Here is a 23147-nt window from a genome sequence, read left to right as displayed (position 1 = left end):
TGAGAACACACGTGCAATCACACAAAAAGACTCACCAGCTGCCTGACCAACCATCCTCCAACCTAAAAACCTGATGGACTGTGATGGGAAACCTCCTTTATACATTCACCAGAGATTCCTTATCAAAAGAAATCACTTCTGATCCCTCTAGTCTGCCCATTTCCCAAGGCTCTGGCTCTTACTGACCCTACAAAATAGTTCAGCAGAACTTGCATATCATCCACATACATGTAGACTGCCCAAGCAAAGAATGAGCTTATAGTGCTAATGCACTAAAACCCATCTGCCATGTGGTGCGAGCTGAAGGTCATCTCAGCCTTTTACCCTTTCAAGCAACAAACTGAATGCCACTAATCTGCTTAACAGCATCATCTTTTATAGAGTACAGAAAGGCAAAAATTACAAAATTCACTATCAGATAAGACATTGCTTTTGTGTCTTAACAGTGTACTTTCATAGCTGAAGAGGGTGCCATTATCTCAGACGAGGATTCCAGTATAAATGCATCGCTGGAATCAAACATTTATTTGAGGTAATATTACCTGAGCCTCAATAATAAAGGTATCATTAGTCAGGATTATACATGAACATTTTGCTATTGCCACAATAAGGGGTTTAGATCAATGGCACAGCTGTGTAACATGTGAGGTTCTTGTTAGATATGCTTAAAAAAAGTTCACTATCATATTTTATTTAGCATGTATAAAGCAAGTGAGGCGATCATATATCACATCGAAAGAAACAATATTTTTTAGCAAAAGCAACTTTTGAATATCAGACCTATCACTGGTAGACACTGAGGGGCCAATTCACTAAGCCACTATAGCTATAAACTTACACGTACAGACATAAATAGCCCCATTTATAACAGCTATCCACAAAATGATACCTTTAAAGCGTAATTGTTTTTACTTCTGTGCGAATCTCAGGCCAGAGTTTGTAGTAGTATGCAGTTGTAAACCACAGAGAAGGGGTGGGTAACAAGGCATTGTTTGCTTCGTAAGTTTGTTAAGCTTCTATAAACTCATGAGTGTGATGGCGTTCACAAATTCCAATCCAACCCTTCCCCGACATGGTCAGCGTTATACCCCAGCATAGGGCTATTTATTTATTTATTTATTTATGGCATTTAATTAAGCGCGAACAATTGCCCTTGGGCGTCTCGGCGCTGCGACTTCTGCAAAAATTATCCAACTGGTATTGGTTTTTACTGATTAAACAGCTAAGTTTTTAGCTTTTTGCGAAATGACTAGAGAGAGTGACTGGTCCTGATTGACTGAGGTAAAGTGTTCCACAGTCTTGGTGCCGTGACCATGAACCGGCGATCTCCCCAAGAAACGGTCTTGGTACGAGGCACAACTAGGTCGTTAAGAGTGGTGGATCGCAGTAATCTGGGGGGGCAGTAGGGAATCAACTGTTCTTTAAGAAACTGGGGTCCCTGCTTATGCAGTGCTTTATATACGATACATAGGGTTTTGAACTTAATCCGGCTTCTGATTGGGAGCCAGTGATAGTTTCTGATTGTATCAGCAGCGGACTTATGTTTGGGAATTCTGGCGAGAAGTCTTGCTGCCGCATTTTGTATAATCTGCATTTTGTTGATTACCCGGATCTGTGCATTGGCAAAAAGGCCGTTGCAATAGTCCAATGAAGATAACACTAGGGAACTTATCAGGGTTTTACCGGCACTATCAGGAAGGAAGGGGATGATTTTCCTTACTAGTCGCAGTTTATGAAAAGCTGTAGCCGCTATTTGGTTGGCATGAGCAACGAAGTTGAGGCTAGCGTAACTTTTCTTACATGGTAGAAAAGGTGAACACCTGAAAACTTTATTTGGGGTGTACCAGAAGGGGTTTCACGTAAGGGGTTGGGGAAGGGGAGGATAGATGTTTTCACCACGAAAAAAATAGGAAAAATTGCATTTACAAATCAGCCTGCATTTCCACATGGCACAGCAGAACCTTATGTGGAATTGTGCAATGCAGAAAGAAATCTTTATAAAAAATCACAACTCACTCACAGGTATGCCTGGAAAGCCATGAATGGTGCAGCTTTCCAGACACACTACTGCTATGTTTTCTGAATAGGGATATATCGTAAATCTGGAACCGTGAGGATTAGTACTTTACGAAGTTTAGTGTCAGGATTGTTTTTGGGAATCAGGGCCTCTGTGTGGCAATAACATGCCCTACACTGACTAACATTTCACTACTAGGCACTAACATGAATTCATGAAGATCAGGAAAGATACCTACAGATGGAAGCTGCGATATCACTCCAAATGTATATTGCAATATCTCGATGAAAAGCTGCCTCGGTCTTTCCCAAAAATCACCATTTTCCAAGAGCCATTAGCATGGCACGCAGCTACAGACGTGTGTAGAGTGAAGCGTTTTAGTACCCCTCTTTTTTAGGTCGATCATTCAAGACCTCTTGTATATACTTTAATATATACTTATATGTGTATGTACTTTGTGGGCTCTGGAGATCAGCCCTAGGACTTGTCTGCTTCAACTTAAGGACTTTTTTTCCTGTTCAACTGCCTCTGTTTAACTTTCTTGATAGAAAACGACCATCAGAGAGAGGTCAGTAAAATACCAGAATTGCTATCTGCCTCTATTTAACTTTCTTGATAGAAAACGACCAGTAGAGGTCAGTAAAATACCAGAATTGCTTTCTGCTGAAGGACTTTCTTTTTGTCATTTTTCTGGCAACTGCCTCTAACTTTCGTGATAGAAAACGAACAGCAGAGGTCAGTAAAATACTAGAATCACTTTAGCATTCTCTAGATTCCAGACCATAGAAATTGTCGTCCACGAGCACCCGTAAACAATATTTTTTTTAAAACTTGTATTTTCAATGATATGACTACCGAAGACCCTGATTTTATATTAAAAACAGAGCTTTGGACTATACAATTTCCCGCTGAAAGGCAATATTTCTCTCCATGTGTTCCCATAGCGGGCGTGTCATGCAGTTTGGTGCTTACTTTCCCTCCATGTTAAAGAACAGTAGATGTTTCAGCACCCAGGCTAATTTGCTGCACAGCTAAATACATATAAGGTCACAAAGGCGATTGCATTGCAAATGCTTGTTTTTTCTTCTCTGTAAAGCAGACAGCTGCCTGGGTATTTAGGTTACTAAGGAGCGGTAGAGGTGCAGTAGGCTTTTCAGTATAAAGAATCCTTTTCTTAGAGTTATTCATCTGTGTATTAACTCAACTACTTCTTGATCAAACCATGTGTGAGTTGTCAGCAATTCCACTGAGTTGGGAACAGAAATGCACGCCTATCAGGTGATCTGTTATCCCTTCTGGAACTGGTATGTTATTTACAGTTTGTGAGGGGACCAACCTTGATCCTAGTTATTGGAGGCGGGCTCTAGAGTGGATCCACTTTCAAGAAATCCTCAGCAGTGATTATGTCTAGGTCAATTAGTTTTGAAAGTGCAGAGTTCCATAAAGCTCATGTCTATCACTAATCCGATTCAACACTTTTTAAATGGTTCCAGCGGCTATGAGTTTGCAGCTGTTGGGCTATGGTGTCAGACACACCGCTGTAACCAGAGAACTTATTTTCATCATTTTAGTTTATCTGAAATATGTCCTGTATTAGAAGTGTTCTACAATAAAGGCTGGTTGAAAAGTTATGTTTCATAGGCCCTTGCACTGTTCTGCAGTTTATCTGAACCTTTTCCAGGACTTAATGTCTTTCATAGTCATTCAAAGCAGACATACAGGTGTAGTGTGATCAGTGCAAATACAACCACATATCTATAGAATGTGCCGTAAATTGGGTTGGCCACCAGTGGGAGCTTAAAACATGTCTGGCATGAGTGATTTGGGAGACTGTAAGGAACCTAGTTATTTAGTCAATCCTGTCCAGTTCAACAAGCCATAGAACTTCCTTTCAAAAGCTGATCATAAAGTATCAACAAGTGGTATTGAACCAAGCTACACAAACCCTTCTGACAAGTTAAAGAATGTAATGTCATCAACACTTTTAAAATTGCCGAGTATGGACCATCTTAAAAATGTCAACTGTGGAGCTATCTCCTTTTTTACCGCTCCAGTCAGGCTTTTGTAAAATGTAGCTATTGAATAGTTCTTAAAACAGTTCCTGGTTAATTTGAAGGTTTCCATTTTATTTATTTTTTATATTCAAATTTATTGATTTTTGACAAAGGAAATTTTGCAAAAGAAAGAAACATTAACATTACAGCACAGATACTTATAGTTAGTTTCGAACAACCTGTCCATGTGGTCAAGGCATTTACATGCAGAGAAACTACGAACCACTGTATAGGTTCAGTGTTAACAAGAAGAGTGCACAAACCTAGAGATTTTGTCAACCCAGGTGTTTCAACCATTTGCCCCATATTGTATAATGTTTCTTTGGGCAGCCTCTGGCAATACACAGGGGTTTCTCCTGGGTAGCACACCAGTCCACCCCTCTGCAACATATAGCTATTCTCGGGGGATCTGATTGTGACCATGTCGTTGCAATGTCGCATTTGGCCATCATGGTAGACTTCCCAAGGAACAGTTTATCCACTCTGGAGCCATCAAGGCCGTCAATAACTCCCAGAATAAGGTGTAGTGGATTGTGGGGCACCTGCCAACCTAGGACATTTATGAGTTCGGATTCTATCCTATTCCAGTACGAGGTGATTCGGGGACAAGACCAGACCAAGTGAAAGAAGTCTGCTGGTAGTTGCCCGCAACATGTGCACTCTGGTGAGGGGTGCAGGCCTCCCTTATGGAGCTGTTCGGGGGTGAGATAGGAGATATGTAAATAGTATCGTTGAATTAGTCAGAGTTTCGCGGTAATAGTCTTGGGGGCCATAAGGACGTCCCGACAATCCTCTTCTTCCAAGGGGCACAGCCATTCTTCCCATCTGGGGTGTATTAAGTCAAGTGATTCAGGGCCATTGTTAGTAAGGGTGCGATATATTCACAATACTCCTCCATTACCAAGGTTTCCCATCATAATTTGTGCTTCTAGGGTGCTAAACTGGGGGAGCGAGGTGCCTGTGGATATGTGGGCGCTAAGGGCGTGCCGTCGCTGTAAGTATTTATAGAACTGAGTTATGGAGGGTGTAGCGCGTTTGTAAGTCTTGAAATGTCCTGATGTGGTCACTCGTCCAAATGTCACCTAGCTGTGATATACTGATGTGATCCCATTCCCTGAAACCCTTCGGTATTGCTACCTCACCCAGCCACGTGCCCAGTCAGAGAGATGTCTGCTGTGTCAGTTTGTTGTCCCAGTCCGTGTGTCTGAGGGCCGAGCGCCAGGCTAGCAGCACCGCCCAGGTAACCGTTGGGAGTTTTCTGGGTACTGGGCAGCCGTAGAGGATGGCCTGGATGTGGGAAAAGTCCATGGCTCTTAGTTCAGTTTTGTAAAGTGGGTCAGACCAACCCCCTGTGAACCAATCGTGGAGGACGAGCAGTCGAGTGCCGAAATAATAAAGGTAAAGATCGGTCATAACAATGCCTCCATCAAAGGGTGGAAATTCGGCATCGGGGTAGGGCCATGCGTGGCCTCGCACCCCCTCCCCCCCCCACAGAAACCTGGTAGCCATGTTATGCATCTCTTTGAACAAGCTCCACAGGAAGTGGAAGGGGGTGTTTTGGATGATATATAAAAACCGGAGGAGGATCATCATCTTGAATAGCGCGACCTTCCCGAGTGGGTTAAGTGGTAGATTTTGCCATTGTCGGAGATCATCCTTGGCTGTTTTAACAAGGGGGTTAATGTTTAAGGCCCACTGCAGCTCAGGGAGCAGTGTGACTCAAATGCCCAGCTATTTAAACGATTGACGTCTAAGAGGGAAAGGTTTCCATTTTTAAGCTGATTTTTTATTAAGTGTACATTTGCAACCAATATGCGTGAAAGTTTTCTAATTTTTGTAATTGATATAAGTAATATTGGCAAAACAAGAACAGTAGTATAAGAAAATGACATATGATGTACAGAATAAAATTCCAATTGACATATCAACAGCTACCACTAAAGTATGGTCCTATCGAAAGCAGCACTATGCTAAATAAGCATGTTAGAAATGCTCAATATGCTACATCAAATAAGGAAATATATATGTATCTATCTCATTACATGCCAAGCATTTGCTTTGATTTTCTTTTTTAATTCTTAGAATTCAAGTGCTCAAATGTTCCACTGGAATGACATACTTTGCCCATCTTCATGCCTATAAATGAGGTTTGAGCGAGGGGGAAGCCAAGCCCCTGCCATTTAGACATGTCTTAATATTGACATTTATAGTTTTAAATTGAAGTTGCATTTATGTAGCACTTCATATCCTTGACATGGAGTTGAAGCGTTTGGAGGATGGGTAGCACACTAGTCCATGGGTTGTGGAGGCTGGAAGGGTGAGTGCTGTTCTGCAGTTTGCCCCACATGGGAAGTGTCAGTGTTGTTCATTGTGTAGAGAGTTGTGCTCTTATGGTGTTATGCATACTTGAGCATGAGTGTGTAGTGGAATGAAAAGGAGTAAGAAATAGGAGGCTATTCTTATAACGAAAAGCAGTTTCTTATTCTAAGGGTACGTGACTGCACGTATGCGTGGAGTGGAGGGAGAGTTAGTCATTCTTACCACATGTCTGAATATAACGGGTCTGTCCCTAGGGCGAGTAAGCCCATGAGATCAGGAGTACAAAATTCAGTAAATAGCAGATCTCACATTTCCCCGCAGATGCCATAGTTCTCTTTACAATGTATCTTTATTGAACATCAAGGCAGAGAGAAAGCATGTAAAACATCAGAAAGGAAGGAAGGAAGGATGAATGACTGGGCATCAGTTGGTAGTGGCTTTGCGGAAAGCGTTAACAAAGACCAGCAACATTGCTGGCACTGACTTAGCTGAGCTTCTATTAAACGTAATCAGTGTCCGAGGTGCAGGTTTGGCAAAGCAGTGTGTACCTGTACAGCGCATCTTTGTAGGGAATCCACGCAGCCTAAATCCCTCAATCCCCCTAGAACTGAATCACCAAAAACTGAATGCAGAATGAGTGTGTACACCTGAAGCTGTGGCATAACAAAGCTAGGGGGGGGGCCCTGTAAAGTACATGCAGGGGGGGCGTGGGGGGACGCTCCCGACTCAGTATGGAGCTAGTGCCAGAGGGGGGTCTCTGGAGCTCAGGCCCCCCGCAGTGCAGGGATTGCAGGGGTTTTGTTACGCCACTGCCTTAACGTTTACAAATATGCAAGAGGGCATTTGAAATCTGTGTGAGGATGTCCGTACCGAAGCTTAATATAAAAGTGAGAGGTGTGCAGGAGACAGATAACTTTAATATAGGACAAACAAAGATTAGCCAAAGATACATACAAGAGGGAGACAGCGATTCCAGATACTTCAATTAGCATATTTTCAAAACATTCAGGAATACTGAAAACATATGTAGCTGAGCACAGGGTGATGTATTTTTTTCATGATCTTGGACATGTGTCCAAGACATTAATATGTTTTTGAAACCACCGTTTCCACAGGTCTAACACTTTTTCCTGGAGAAAAGACGCTTTTTAGTAATCAAAACCTCTATCTTTACCACCTATTCATCCACTAAGTAAAACTTTTGTTAATTCTGTTGATGATGGAATTTCAGTGTACAGCCATACAATTGAATTCTTAGCTCCTGAAATGAAAGTATGTACACCTGAAGAAAACCAGAAATTTACACTGTGACAAGTTTCGAAACGTTCAACTTATGTTATATGAAAACTAGGGAAACTGAGGGATTGCTATACTGCTAAGTAGAATAATTAGTTTAAATTCAGTCTTAATTGGGCTTAATGTTAAAAGGTGAAATGACATCCAAGAATGGAAAGTGCACCCTTTGAGGTGTAGCTCCTCTCTGAAAGGAAGCCTTTAGGTATTTTTATGAGCATCATCTGCATACGAGATGTCGGATAAGGGTTATTAGGGTTGGTAAAGTGGTGAAGAGTTTTAAGTATAGATGTGTAGGGACATAACTGAGCCCATTGCATTCCCTGACTTAGAGGTAAAAGGGTCAGCAAGATTTCTTAACTGTATTTCTTGCAACTAAACCCAGTTATGATCTGAGGAATTCAACAGGGTATTTATGCAGTTAGATTGAATACACAGTGCTCCAATTTGCCCAAAACATTTTTAAAGGGTTAACGTGCAACGTGGGCAAATCTACAGTCTACAAATATGTTTACATTCATAGATTTGAGTAACTTTACTACTGTAAGCGAGTCGCCATTTACAAGTGCAAAGTTATTCAAAATATAGACTTGCATGTACCCATTCCCTGAAAAAGGGAAGGAGACAGTAAAAACATCATATTTGACCATTAAGTTACTACCAGTAGCCACTGTATAACATTATTTGACGTTCCTCATTCTTGGCAGAGATCTCATAAACTGGTCTGAGATCCTCAAACAGTAAATTATCCAGTTAAATATCCAGTTATGATCTGAAGAGTTCTACAGAGTATTTATCTAATTATATTAAATATACAGCTCTCCAAATTGCCCAAAATATAAAGGGTTCCAATCAGAAAGGTTAACTTATAACATGAGTAAATCTACAAATGTAAGTTTACTTTTACACTTTTGAATAACTTTACTACTGTAGGGTAGTCACTATTTACAAGTGTAAAGATACTCAAAATCTAGACTTGCATGTCCCCATTACCTGAAACAGGGGTGGAGACAGTAAAATCATCATATATAACCATGAAGTACCTCATGCTTGGCAGAGACCTCCGTAATCGGAGCAGAGATCTTCCTACAGTAAGGTATAAGAAATGATTTAAAGCTTATAAAAGTTTTTTTAATCAGTTTTTAAAAAAATAACGTGGAATGTTATTACCAATTTATTTTATATGTTTGTTTTCAAAGTAGCAAGTTAACTTGGTTTTGAATGACATATTTAAAGTACATTAAAATAAAACTATTTTAAATATATATTTTAAAAAATGAGCCTACAGTAGCATTTGTATACCTGCTATGTACTAAAAGTGACTAAAAATAGGAACAACATGATATAATTTATCCTTTTAATTAACTTCACATGTATTTTTTAATTTCAAATAATTAAAAATATTTTAAATATAAAATATGTATTTATAATTTGTATTTAATTTCTTAACATTAAACTGAATGCATATATAATATTTCAAAGTTTAAATAGATTTATTTTAACATTATTTCCTGTGAGGCCTATTTTTAGTGCCCTATATCCATTATTTTCTATGGACGGCTGTAACAGTAACAGTGGTGGTCATATGTATTGTATTGTATTGTAATTGCATTTATATAGCGCTTACTACCCCTGACGAGGTGTCGAAGCGCTTTTTCGGCGGGTAGCGCGCTACTCCGGGACCCAAAGAGGATTAGTGTTGAATTAGTATAGTGAAACATGCAAGTACATTTTAAGTGGTGGATAGGTTAATCAGTTATTTGGATTTGGAATGATAGCAGAAGGATAGAGTAGGACAAAGGTTTGTATTTATCTATCGCTCGCTTGTTGACGCATGCTATTCAGGGAGCCTATAGAGGATTAGTGGTGAATTAATATGGTGAAATATGAGGTAATTTCAGTGGTGGATATTAGTCTGTTACTTGGAGTGAGAAGGATAGCGGATGGATAAAAGGGGAAGAAAGATTTGCATTCATATAGCACTTGTTACCCCTGATGGGCGTTGAAGCGCTTTTCTGGCGAGTAGCACGCCACTCCGGAACCCATAAAGGATTAGTGTTGAAAATTAGTATAGTATAAATATGAAGTAATTTGAGTAGTAGATATGTTATTCAGTTATTTGGGCAGTATATTAGTATAGTTGAATATGGAATATGGAATTTGAGAAGTGAAACATGTTAGTCTGTTAATTTTTATTGAAAAAGGATAGTGGAGGGATAAAAGAGTGAAAGAATTTTTTGTAAATTTTTTTTAAAACATTTTTTATAGTCATTAGTAGTAGGAAGAGGCTTTTGGATGAGTAAAAAGGAGTTTTGGGGGGAAGGAGTCAGAGGGCAGAGTTTAGAAATGTTTGTTTTAGGGGATAGGTGTAGTAAAAAGAGGTGTCAGATGATGCAAGGAGGGGTAGAGCAGGAGAGAGTCTAGAAAAGGTTATTTTGGCGATCATAGTAGTGGTATGGGGTTTGGGATAAATGAGAGAGTGGATGTAGAGGATATATTGATAGATCTAAAGGATGCGAGATAGGGTAGTGCATTAGAAGGAGTAGTAGAAAGAAGTTTGAGAGGAGTCAGAAGGTTGGGCTAGAAGATATATTGAGTGAAGTATAGGCTGAGAAATAGGCTAGTGCATTGGAAATGCTAAATTAGAAGAAAGAGATAAGTATATAGATCCATAAGTACATTAAAAGTATATAGATACATAAAAAAGTAAGTATATTTAGATTAAATATATTGGTAGAGGCACAGGATGAGAGATAGGGTAGTGCATTGGATATGCTTTTTTTCAGGAGAAAAGTAACAGACACACAGATCCAAGTACATGGAAGGTACATAGATGTACAATGGAAGTATGTACATGTAGACCAAAAATGATTTTTATTTATTGATGATTATTATTATTTTTTTTTCTTCTCTTAACAACATAATTGTTTTACATGTTTTATAAAGTAATACACAAAGATAGATACATATCTATAGTGAAAACAAATGCTTATATACAGAGGGATATGCTGTAAATTTCTATTTCCGTATGGTGCTTATGTGGGGAAGAGCCAGATCTTGAGTAGTTTTCTGAAGATAAGGTGGTTGTCGGTGGATCTTATGTTGGGGGGTAAAGAGTTCCATAGTTTGGCTGCTTGAACAGAGAAGGATGTGCCACCCATTGTTTTTTTCTTGTATGGTGGGATTTTGAGGCGAGATGCTCCTTTAGAGCATAGGTTCCTTTGTTGAATGTGTTTGGTGATTTTATTCCTGATGAAGAGTGGTCCTATTCCATGTATTGCTTTGTGGGTAATACAAAGCAGCTTGAACGTGGATCTTCTGGCAACCGGTAACCAATGCAGGGCTTTAAAGGCAGGGGAGATGTGGTCTCGTGGTTTGATATGCAAGAGTAGTCTGGCAGCCGAGTTCTGAATCCGTTGTAGTCTTTTCATGGTCGTTAAAGGTGATCCGTGGTAGAGCTATTGGCGTAATCGAGTTTGGATAGAACAAGGGAGATGGTAGCTTGGACCTTGTGTGGAAATCCCAAATGAGGGAAAATTCGTCGCAGCGTTTTTATAGTAGCAAAGCTTTATCTTGCTAGTTTATTTACTTGGACATTCATCGACAGCTTGGAGTCCATGGTCATTCCGAGGTTTCTTACTTCCTTCGATACTTTAGGCAGTGATCCCAGTTCATCAGGCCATGCGGCAAGCGGGTTGTAATTTTTCCAATCGCCACACGTGAGTATTTCAGTTTTTGAAGCATTCAATTAGAGATGGCTCCAAGTCATCCATTGATCCACGGCTCTGAGACAGCTGAAAATTTGTGATTTTCTAATGTCTTTGGGGCATTCCAGTTGAAGGAGTATTTGCGTGTCATCTGCATAGTTGCAGCACGTGAGGTGAAATTTATTGATCAGTACTGGTAAAGACTTCATGTAGATGTTGAAAAGCATGGGCGAGATGATAGAACCTTGAGGGACCCCTGCTTTTGTGGAGTACGGTTTGGACGAGAAAGGTGGGGTGTGGATGACATTAGTTCTGTTTCGAAGGTAGGACGCGATCCAGTCTAGAGCAGTTCCCTCTATGCCGGCTTCATAAAGTCTTTGTTTCAGAGAGTCATGGTCAACCATGTCAAAGGCTGCTGAGAGGTCCAAGAGGAGTAGCGCAGCAACCCCGTTGCGGTCAACTGTATTCTTTAGGTCATCCCAGATGGCAAGGAGGGAAGATTCAGTGCCTCTTCCCGGAAGGAATCCTGTTTGGAAATCTGAAAGTATGCCATTCTCTTCAATGAATTGGGACATCTGGGCGAACGCTGCTCTTTCTATCAGTTTGCCCAGGAAAGGTCCATTTGTAATGGGGCTGTAGTTTTCGGGGTTCAGCGGGTCCAAGTTTGTTTTCTTCAGTAAAGGGCGTATGTATAACTTTTTGAGTTCTTCTGGAAATATTCCAGTAGTTAAGGAATCGTTGATGATTCTTCTTACTGGAATGGCAGCAGAGGTTGATAAAAGAATTGTCTTGAAAGTTTGTGGCGGACAGGGGTCAGAAGGGCTGCCGGCAGGCCTGCTTGCTTTGACCAGGTCCATAAATTTATCGTGTGAGATGTGTTGGAAGGAACGGAGAGGCTTGATTAGAGCATTCTTGGATAGTGGTTTTGTACAAGGGTTAGTGCTAGTGCTTTGTTTCTGTTGTAAGTACGAGTCCAACGTGTCTGCTTTGTCCTTGTAATGATATGCCAGTTTGTCTGTGAAATCTTGAGTAACAGGATGAGTTCCTTCTAGGCAATTTGGTTTTCGAAATTCATTGAGCATTTTATAGAATTCTTTATTTGCACATTTAGCGTTTTAAATTCTGTCTGAATAGTACCTTTTTTTAGCTTTTTTGATAGCCGACTTATATAATCTGTTAATTTTTTGTAGGTGAAGTTTGTCTTGTTTGGCGTTTGTTTTGAGCCAGGTACGTTGCAGCTTTCTAATTTGTTGTTTTATGTTTTTTATTTCTATGTTTCTCCAAGGCGCTTTTTTCCTTTTGTTCTGTTGTGTGGTTTTGAGTGGTATCAGGATGTCAAAAGCTTCCTGTAGCCACTCGTATAGATTCTGAACAGAATTTATGGTTTCCAGATTTATACTGGATGTTAGTTGTGTTTCTAAGTGTTCCAAATTGAGTTTGTTCCACGGCCGATAGGTGGATGGATGTAAGGTAGTTTTAGGTGAGTTGCTTAGTGTTGTTTTATGTTGGAAAGCAAGCAAGTGGTGGTCTGACCATGTGACTGGAGTTATAGTTTGAAAGGTAACTAGTTCAGTATTAGCAAAAATGACATCTAGGATATGTCCAGCGATGTGTGTCGGATTGGGGACAATCTGATGCAGGTTCAATGCGTAGTATACTCCATATTGGTATATACCAATATGTGGTGCTGGAGTATTTTTACTACTGATATGGGTCCTTTTTAGCTGAAGAACCTATAGACGTGCAGATTGTGAATAGGAATACGCTTAGGGGCTGATTCAGAGGTTGGCGGTGGCGTTGCACCCTGGCGGTCTAACAGCCATATTCTGAGTTTGGCAGTCTGCTCGCCATTGGACCACTGCAGATCAGTGATCTCTCAGCGGACTGAGGCCACAATATGCTTGGTAATGCTGTTGCGGCGCCTTCAAGCATATTATGAGTTTCCTCTCAGTCCTCGTTTTCACGGTGGTGAGGCCGCCATGATAAGGGTGGCAGTGAGGAAACTTAGGAGGCTCTACAGGACACTCTAGTGCCTCGATGCGAGGGGGTGCATACATGGGGGCACACCATGTGCCCCCATGTATGCACCCCCTCGCGTCTTTCTGCACCCCCAGTTACAGCACTGCATCGACTTTACAGTCAAACTTAAAATCAGGCCCTTAGTCTTTTGTGGATGGGTGCATGCCCCTCCCTAAACCTCTCCCTAGCACTCATTTAATATCTCCTTTCTCCTCCCTTAACCCTTCCATAACCTTTTGTTGTAATAATCCCTATTTTCTAGCTATTACACCTTGCCCCGCTCTCATTTACCACTTACAAGTATATCTACGTATCCACAGACTTCCGCACATTGGTTTGTGAACAACTTATTGTAGTATGTTACCAGTATTACCAATGTGTTTGTGAATAGAGTTTAAAGTTACACTCACCACCACTTGTACTCGAGGAAGGATCCACCGCAAGCACAGACACTTTGTGCCCATTCTTGGTCAGCATCTTTCCAACGGATTCTATAAATGTAGATTTTCCAGCACCAGGAGGACCTGAAAGTCCTAGGACACAAGAACAACATGATCACTGGAAAAGAACACAATACAAGGAACTCAAGCACTGGCAAATCCAATAGGTCTCGCCTTTTGGACATATTTGCTTTGCCAATAGATTTTGCTGATGCTGTACAGCATTGGTTAAGAATGCTTTTGGCAAAATAAAAAAGTGCCATGAAGTGTGCACGTGCGTCATGATGCCATGGCAGGCACTCGTTTTTGTGAGCGTCTCGGTACTAAGCCTCAAAGGAACTGAAACAGAGAAGCAGAAATGGCCCATAATTTCACCCAAATGTAATTTTTCAATTCAGAGGTAGACAAAAGATTGTAATAAAATAAATCACAAAGCATGCCATGATTTTCCAAAGGGACTGCTTTGACACATGACTTCCTACATGATATGATCAGTACTGAAGCCAAGCTAAGGTAATAAGGGTCAAAAGTATGACCGTTTTTTGTGGTCCCAAGTGAGAAACCGGCCCGTTTGCAACCACAAACTAGGTCTGGTCCATGTACAAACCCTATTTTGTAAGTGGGTAACCTATTACCAACTTGCAAAATAGGATTTGCGACTCACTATGATGAAGGAGTGTGCCAAGGGCATCCTTTCCCAATAGCGAATCCCAATGGTATGTACCATTGTTTTGCGACCGCACTTTAGGTTGCAAAACACTCGCAGTTTACCAGCTATTTCAAGTAGGTGGTAAGCCATTCGCAAAGGTGAAGGAGTCCCATGGATCACAGCCTACTCTTAAAAAATGAAACAGTAACGGTTAATTTTTCTTCTTTTGAATGCATCCCATTTTCCTTTAAGGAAAATGAACTGCATTTTTTTAAAACTGCTTTATTTAAAAAGCAGTCACAGACATGGTGGTCTACTGTCCCCAGCAGGCCACCATCCCGGGGAGTGCTTGTCATTCCTAATGGGGACGCAAATTGCACCTGCCTCATGAACATTAATGAGGCAGGCAATTAGCGACCCGTTTAGGAATCACAAACAGTGTCTGAGACACTGTTGTACATTCCTATTTGTAAGTCGCATATTTCAAGTCGCAAAATGACCCAATTTGCGACTAGCAAATTGGTAGGGTTGTACATCGCGCCCTATCTATTTTACATAACTTATTTTCTATTTTTCTGTAGGACTGCACATAGTTCATTGAACAGGTGTAATGTTTTGCTATACTTTACTGAAATGTCACCCCCTCATTTATTGGAGCTCAGACAGTATGGTCTATTGATGGTTTTTCTTTCTTGACATTATACAACGGTTTGTTTTTGTCACTTATTATAAACTTTGTGGATGAACTGTATACAAGACAAATTGCCTGCTTTTGCATATACAAAATATAGAATTACAGAAATAACTCTACTTTGATGATGATTATACAGCAAACTCGAATGGAGCAAAATCAGTTGTGCCATCAAACAGCTTCTGGCACGTTTATAGTTATTGGAAGACACTACCTATTACATATGTGCAAACTCAATCTGGCTTTACGACTCCGTTCCGAGACAGCACAAAGATAATCTTTGCATAGTGCACGCCACAGTAATGGCCCAGGTGGTCTCAAAAACCCAAGGAGTTCTAGAAAAATAGTCATAATTTTCTTTGGTAAACCTCAGGCAGAATGAACCCAACCGTAGGATTTTGTAATGTTTAATATGAATCCACTACCAATTTGCTTTAGACCACCAACAATAAATTATCCTCGACTTGCAAATCTACCTGATGACACTGCACCGGTTGTAAATCAACTTTCTTTACTGCACAAACTGTGTTAACTTGCACAAGCACTACAAACAACAGTTTGTTGCTTCCATGGAACGGAAATCTTCTATTATATTATATAGAATTATTGTTAGAGTTTCATTTATGGAACAGCAAAAATGTAGACAAAACTCGTTTCTCCTTTCATCTTTGGCTAATTCAACCACTTTACTTAACCCATTTCCAAAATGAAATCCTGGATAGAAAATTAATTTCTGCTCTCTGTTTAGAAGGCCTCTTACTGCCAACAGAGGCAAACAGACAGATTCAGCATGACATGCTGGATTTCAAAGCAAATTCTGTTAACTGTGAGCAACATATAACACAAAAAGGAACACCGATTAATTTGGCTTGAATAGATGAACAAATATAAAGATAATCCAAACATATTGACGGACAAGAAAAAGAACTGACCCACTCTAAAGGCTAGAGGCTTTCCATTTTTTAATTGTTCTTGCTCTCTGTGGTAAGCTAATACCTTCTGAAGGAGCACTTGGGCCATCTCTTTTTTCCGGTTATGGGTTGACTCTACAAGTGTAATGGCCTCTGCCAAGCAGGCCCTATCTCCTTGAATTAGGCCCTGGTACATTTTACTGAGCTGACTTTGCTCCTTGTTTGTTAAGCCCGCCTCTGTTGAGGACCTCCATGCTGTCCAACACATCTGACGTAATGGGTAGATAAGGAAGACTTTAAATGATGTATGGGGTAAAGGAGAAATCCAACAAATCCTTCTGTACAGTGGTCTTGGCTGAGATCTAGCGAGGGAGGTAAATGAGACCATCCGTAGCGCCAATGTCCTGCTCATTTTTGCTGGATTCAGCCTACGAGATATAGCCAAAGCAGGTAAGGTGGCATTCCTGTGTGATAAAACAGAAAATGATTAGTTGTTTTTACAACTGCAACAAACACTACATAGTAAACAAATGATTTACTTTTACTATAATAAAATGAGATAAAGGACACCAAAGACCGAAAGTATTTAGGTTATCAGGCTTGTAGCACATTTTTGGGCAGCTTTTGTTTGCTACAAACAAATGTTATTAATATGTTTTAGGGAAACTATATTTGATTTAACATGCAAATTATATAAAATTGTACAGGAGACAGTTCCAGCCGAGAAAGATTTTTATCAATAATTGGAAATACTGAAATCTTTTCAAAATGAAATTAATTACACCTATAGAAGAGCATCCTTTCAAAACAATTATGTGCTAAATGGATGACATCAAGTAATAGAAATTCAATTATTGAATTGCAATGAATTAACATGCATCTGATCCATGAGCGCATTACCGGAAACAGGGGAAATTGAATGGAAAACGGGATACAAAATAACAAGCATAGTTGATAGCCACCAACGTAATGGCCTTATCATATTAGAAAACGGGTGAATGTAGAACTCGCACAGCGATTTGTTGTGGTTTGAGATTGATCAGTTGTCGCGTGCCTCAGGGGTATCACTCTCCAATCAGTGAGTGTGAGATGGTTGAATTAAGGGTTGCGTCTCCTAACATTAGGGGGCAAAATGACCAACATCCTCAATACCACCATCTGGCAGAATCATGCATTGAAATTTCTCGGGTACATTGATGACATCTTTATTGTATGGAAAGGTACACATGAAAGCTTGATCCATGCGTTGGATGCTTTAAACAGAATAAACAACAGAATTCAATTCTCCTATGAAGTGCACTCACAATCAATTGCGTTTCTAGATGTACTCATAAACAGATCTCCCAACAACTTGAAGACCAACATCTACCGCAAAAGTACTGACAGAAACAACACATTATACTATTCTAGTTTACACCCCAATGCTCTGAAGAATCATCTTCCATACTCTCAACTCTTGAGAGTGTAAGAGATTGTTTCTGATCCCATCAATTACCAACAACAAACTGAGGACATGCTTAACTGATTCAGCCTAAGAGGCTATCCCAACAATGTTCTCGAACAAGCAAAAGTTTGCTGCGCAAACAAGGCTTACATGGAGTTATTTTTCATTTCCAAAAAATCAGAGCACAAGCGTTGTGTAGTTGTTTCCAAGTTTTCCACCATGAGCAGAAGCTATAAGAAATACATCAAAAATCATTGGTCGGGGGGGCGTGGCCGGCAGCCAACGAAGATGGCCACACACTAAAGGAGCTGCTCTAGCAGAATCACCAAATACACCCACCATCAGGCATCATCCGAGCTTTGAGAGACACTCACCACATGTGGAGGCGGAGGAGAGACGATAGATGGCTTTGCGGCCCTACCACTCTATAATCAGTGGAATTTAGAGGCAATTGATCTGGGGCCGGGCGGTGAGTCAGTCGGGAAGGAAATGGGGCCTGCCGCCGCCGAGTCCAGTGATTAAGGATTCTGCCGCCATCGGAGCAGGGCCTGCCACCCCCGAACACTACAGGGAGACTGTGAAGGGCTTTCGGGCTGAACCGGGCGACAGACGGCGGCCCGAGCCGTGGATCCAGGGTCCTGGCCTGCGAGGGAGGTTGCGACAAAATGGCGCAAGCCGCCGCCAGGAACAATCCGTGAAGCCCGCCACCTGAAGGTGTCCTGGCAGGGCTATTGGCGGGCGGCGGCTGACGTGTGCTGCTGCTATCTGACAGACTGCGGCTGTTGAGGGTTCTTCCCTGCCTGGAGGTGAGACCCCGGAAAAGTGCAGGTCGGCTGTGTAGCCCGTCCCGATCCGTAAGGCGGGGGTCCAAGTGGGCACGGAGGAGTGGTGGCAGGCTGGACCCAGGAGCGGGACTCAGCGGTAGCGGTCGGCGCTGCTGGGGGAGCAGACAGCGATCCCCTGGCGGGAACAGGTCAGTGCGTGGCCTAACGGGCCTGGGGACAGGCGAGTTGGAGGAGCACGAGGGACGGCGGGGCGGCAGCTGTGGAGGTGCGGACAGGACTGGCCCCGAACTGGTGATGGCGGCGGTGCGGCCCGCGGTGAATGTGGACCTGCAGGGACCGGCTCAGGGTTGAGCTGACGGGCAGGGGACCCAAAGAAGTTTGGCCTGGACTGTGAGGAGGAGCTGTCATTGCCGGATCCCCTGCGGGCGGCAGTGGCGGTTGCACAGAGATCGCGGGTGCGCCCACGGGGTCCCGAGTGAGGCGCCAGGGGAGACTGGGGCATCTTTGAGAGGACACTGGCCAGCAATCCTGTGGGCATTTGGCGTCTGACCCCCTGGACGAGGGGGGGGGGCCACTGCTGCATAAAAGAAGCTCCCCTCTGACATCATTGGCCCAGATCAGGTCCGGAACCAGCATGCAGGCCTAGGCCTGCGACAGACAGTGAGCTGCCGGGTGTGTGCTCCAATTGAATAGCCAGAAGCACTGCAAGGGGACTGGTGGCATTGAACGCAGCAGCGCTTCCATTGATTGGGACTGGTAAGTGGGAGGAGGACTAGGGTTGCTTAGTGGCAGCTGCGGCCAAATGGGAGGGTCGCACGTTAGCGGTTAGCTCCTGCTATATTCCACCTGGGTTGAATGCCCCAACATACACGGAGCTTGGGTCCCAGGTGGGGGATCTTCCGTGGGGCACTCTGATATTGAGGGGAGACACTAACGCGGTTTTGGATACAGATCTGGACCGCTCAGGGGAGAGGCAGGGCCATAGGGGGGAGGCTGGTTTGCGAAGTTTTACCTCAGTGCTGGGCCTTTGCGACATATGGCGAGCACATCACCCCACACAGAGGCAATACACTTTTTACTCTGCTCGACATGGGTCCTTCTCCAGAATAGACCATATCTTGGCCAGGGTGGACCAATTAGGTGACTTTGTAGACTCCTGCATTATGGCCCGGGGAATATTTGATCATTCGCCGGTGGGTGTCTCTCTCAAAGGGGCGGTAACAGCAAGGGCGACCTTCCTGCGGATAGAGCCATGGCGCCTCAAAGACGATTCCATAGTAGACAAGTTGAGGGAGGGCTCCCAATTGCACTTCGACTAAAACTGGGGCTCGGTCGATTGTCAGTTCACCATATGGGAAGCATTGAAGGCCGTTTTGAGGGGTCAAGTCCAGGCGCTGGTGCGCCAAAGAAGGAAGAGGCACTCCAGGTGGCGCAGTTGGAGAGGGAGGTGGAGGCGTTGGAACAGGAGGTGTGGAGGGCCCCATTGGCGAGGCACAGTCACGAGCTTGCCCTCAAGCAGCGGGAACTTCGCTCGTAGGCGGAGGGTGAGGCGCGGGCCTACTCCCTAGCCGTGCAACACCGGATTTACGATGCCGGGGATAAAAGTATGAAACTGCTAGCCTGGCTGGAACGTAGGGATCGGGAGCGTTCCTGGGTCGCGAAAGTGAGGAACGAGGCTGGAACCTTGGTATCGGCGGGAGTCGATATAGCGGAGGCATTCGCGTCCTACTATGAGGCGGTGTACACCCCGGTATGCACCAGATCTGAATCTGACTGTGAAGAGTTCCTTCGTGACTTTGCGCTTCCCACGCTGTCTCAGAAGCAGGCTGACAGCCTAGAGGCGGACCTCACGGTCCTGGAATTGGGTGAAGACCTTAACGCGCTTCAGGCTGGGAAGGCGCATGGGCCTAACGGGCTCCGAGTAGAAATAAACAAACGACAGGCCAATGTCGTGACAGATCCCATGAGACGCATGTCACTGGAGGCAAGGCAAGTGGGGATGCTCCTGCCGGACCAGCGGGAGGCCACGATTGTGGTCATCCATAAGGCAGGGAAACCGGCGGACCAATGATCATCATACCGACCCATCTCACTCATCAACGTGGAGGCCAAGGTCTTGGCCAAAGCCTTGGCGACAAGTCTGCTCACAGTCCTGCCTGATTTGATACATGTTGACCAGTCAGGATTCATTCCCCACAAGAGTACGCGGCATAACCTGCGGCGGCTCTATGGGGTGTTGTATATGACTGAGGACATGGGCAACACCCAAATGGCATTGATGGCACTGGACGCCTCAGTGGCCTTCGACAGCTTTGAATGGCCATATTTATTCATGGTCCTGCAACGCCTGGGCTTTGGGACGGTTTTTTGTAGCTGGGTGCGTTTGTTGTATGAAAAGCCAGTGGTAAGGGTGAGAGTGAACTGAGTTACGTCTCGTGTGTTCTCCCTGCAGCGTGGTACAAGGCAGGGGTGCCCTTTATCCCCTCTCCTATTTGCCCTGGCACTAGAGCCCTTGGTTCATTGGATTAGAAGAGATCGGTCATTCTGGGGCTTGGCGCTCATGGATGAGTGGGAGGAGCGTATATCTTTATACACTGACGATATAGACCTCTACATGGCCAGACCCTACCATTCAATGGCGCAGTCGCTCCACCTCTTCGAGTTATTTGGAAGTTATTCCGGCTAGAGGATTAATTGGACCAAATCCTTGATATACCCTCTCTCTGGGCCTCCCAGGGTACCGTCGCGATACCCGTCCTTGGTAGTCACTGAGGGAATTAAATACCTCGGGGTGCATATCACTAGAGACAGGGCGGAGTTCTTTACCAAAAATCTGGAGCCGCACCTGGCACGGTTAGCGTCAGATGTCGCTCACTGGCGGTCCTTACCTCTCACGCTGATGGGGCGCGCTGCGCTCTTCAAAATGTTGGCGTTGCTGCGCCTCCTTTATATCCTACAGAACTCGCCATATCCAGTGCCAGACGGGGTGTTCCGGCATATATCCCAGGCCCTGCGGACGCTGCTCTGGGACGGGGGTAACCCGAGAATCGCGCTGAGTAAACTCACGAGGGGGGTGTACGATGGAGGGCTCGCCCTACTGGATGTTCGGTTGTACTATTGGGCGTCTCAGCTCCAGGTCATTAATGACTGGGTCCACGTGGCGGCCTAGGAGCCAGCCTGTAGGGTGGATAAGTACGCCATGCCGGAAGGTAACTGCGAACCTCTTCTATACTCACAAAAGAATCGGAGGGACTTGCCTTCGCACACAGGGGTGGTGGTGCAGTGCTGGAGAGAGGCCAATAAAATCCTGGGATGGACAGATACTAGAACTGGCAGGACCCCGCTCTGGTTTGGGGACCAGTTGACAGAGGTGAAGAGGCTCACCGGCTTCAAGGCCTGGAAGTTGATTGGAATCGACTACCTTGGGGATGTCTGGGCCTAGGTCCTTCGATCACTTAAAAAAGGAATACCAAATGCATGACTCACAACACTACCACTACTTGCGTCTTTCACATGCTCTACGCACCTATATCCCATTAGAGACTTCAATTCCGGAGTACTCACCAATGGAGGACAGACTCCTGCTTGACCCCATCTTAGAGAAGTCCACGGCAACTACCTACTATGACCCCCTGCTGTCTCTGCGAGCGAAATGGGAAGAATATAGAGGTAGCCTAGAAGATGACTGGCAGGACGTCCTGCAGAGCCCACGTGAAATAGCGGTGCGGGTCCGGCTGGTCCAATTTAAAAATTTTAACCGGGTGTACTACCCGCGCACACAACTGTTCTCGTGGGGCAGGAGCCAGTCTCCTCTGTGTGCGAGGGGTTGCCAGGAAGAGGGAACTTTCTACAATATTCTTTGGGATTGTCCGAATGTGGTTCCTTTCTGGACCAGGGTGGCTCACACTATGGAGATAGTCGTGGGATCGTCAGTCCCGGTGGAACCAAGATGGTTTTTATTAATGATCAAAGGCCCGACGGACTGGTCTAGGTATAATGAGATCTGGCTGGCCTTGGCGGCCGGGATGGCAAAAAGAAACATAGCCAGGGGTTGGGGGGCGCAGGAGGCCCCACAATAGGACCAGTGGCGGCGGGATTTAGACTGGTGTCAGAGGGCGGAGGAGACGGTCTACAAGGCCAGGGGGTATGTGAAGAAATGGAGGAAGATCTGGGGTCCCTGGCGGACGTACCGAGGAACACGGGGGGGAGCGGGTGAGGAGAGATATGGGTGGTGATATTCTGACACTGTCTGATTTACCCTTGAATGTACAATGAATCAATAAGTATTTCAAGCTAATTGACCACTTCTTTGTATTTTGCTAGTCTGTGAGCAATGTTAATAAAAAAGATTTAAAAAAGAAAAATTAATTGGTCAATCATCGTTCTTGAACCTGACTTCGGAGATGTCTTCAAAGAGCCCCTGATCTTTGCATACACAAGAGGCATGAATCTCAAAGAAATAATTCCCAAGCAGCCCACCGATAACACTCAGAGCAGCTTTAAGGGAACAGTATCATGTCACAATTGCAGCAACTGTCCCAACATTATCAAGGGTGCCACCATAAATTATCCCATTAAAGGCACCAAGATCAAATTAAAAGTCAATGCAGCTGTGATACCTCTAATGTTGTTTACCTACTTAACCCCTTCGACGCTGATGACGAGCTGGGCTCGTCATGGCGTAGCCTCCTCGCACGCTGATGACGAGCCCAGCTCGTCACGTAAAGTGCGATTTAAAAAATCTCAGCGTACGAGCGGAATTCCGCCCGCACGCATGAGGTTAAGTGCCCTTGTGACCTGGTTCACGTTAGGAAGACA

General features: G+C 43.8%; 1 protein-coding gene across 1 annotated transcript in view; it reads right to left on the bottom strand.

Annotated features, from left to right (window-relative positions):
- MMAA (metabolism of cobalamin associated A) overlaps positions 1 to 23147 on the bottom strand; it is a 196121-nt gene that overhangs the window by 151558 nt on the left and 21416 nt on the right. Inside the window, exons 2-3 of the mRNA XM_078676887.1 lie at positions 16122 to 16564; positions 13820 to 13942 (exon numbers count right to left, since the gene is read on the bottom strand). Coding sequence (XP_078533013.1) covers positions 13820 to 13942; positions 16122 to 16512 — 514 coding nt within the window. The 5' untranslated portion in view covers positions 16513 to 16564. The remainder of the gene's footprint in view (positions 1 to 13819; positions 13943 to 16121; positions 16565 to 23147) is intronic.

Source organism: Lissotriton helveticus, chromosome 2_1 (genome assembly GCF_964261635.1).
Source record: "Lissotriton helveticus chromosome 2_1, aLisHel1.1, whole genome shotgun sequence".
In the NCBI taxonomy this organism is placed as follows: Eukaryota; Metazoa; Chordata; class Amphibia; order Caudata; family Salamandridae; genus Lissotriton; species Lissotriton helveticus.
The sequence above is the reverse complement of the archived record's forward strand: the minus strand, read 5'-3'. Positions and strand labels throughout refer to the sequence as shown.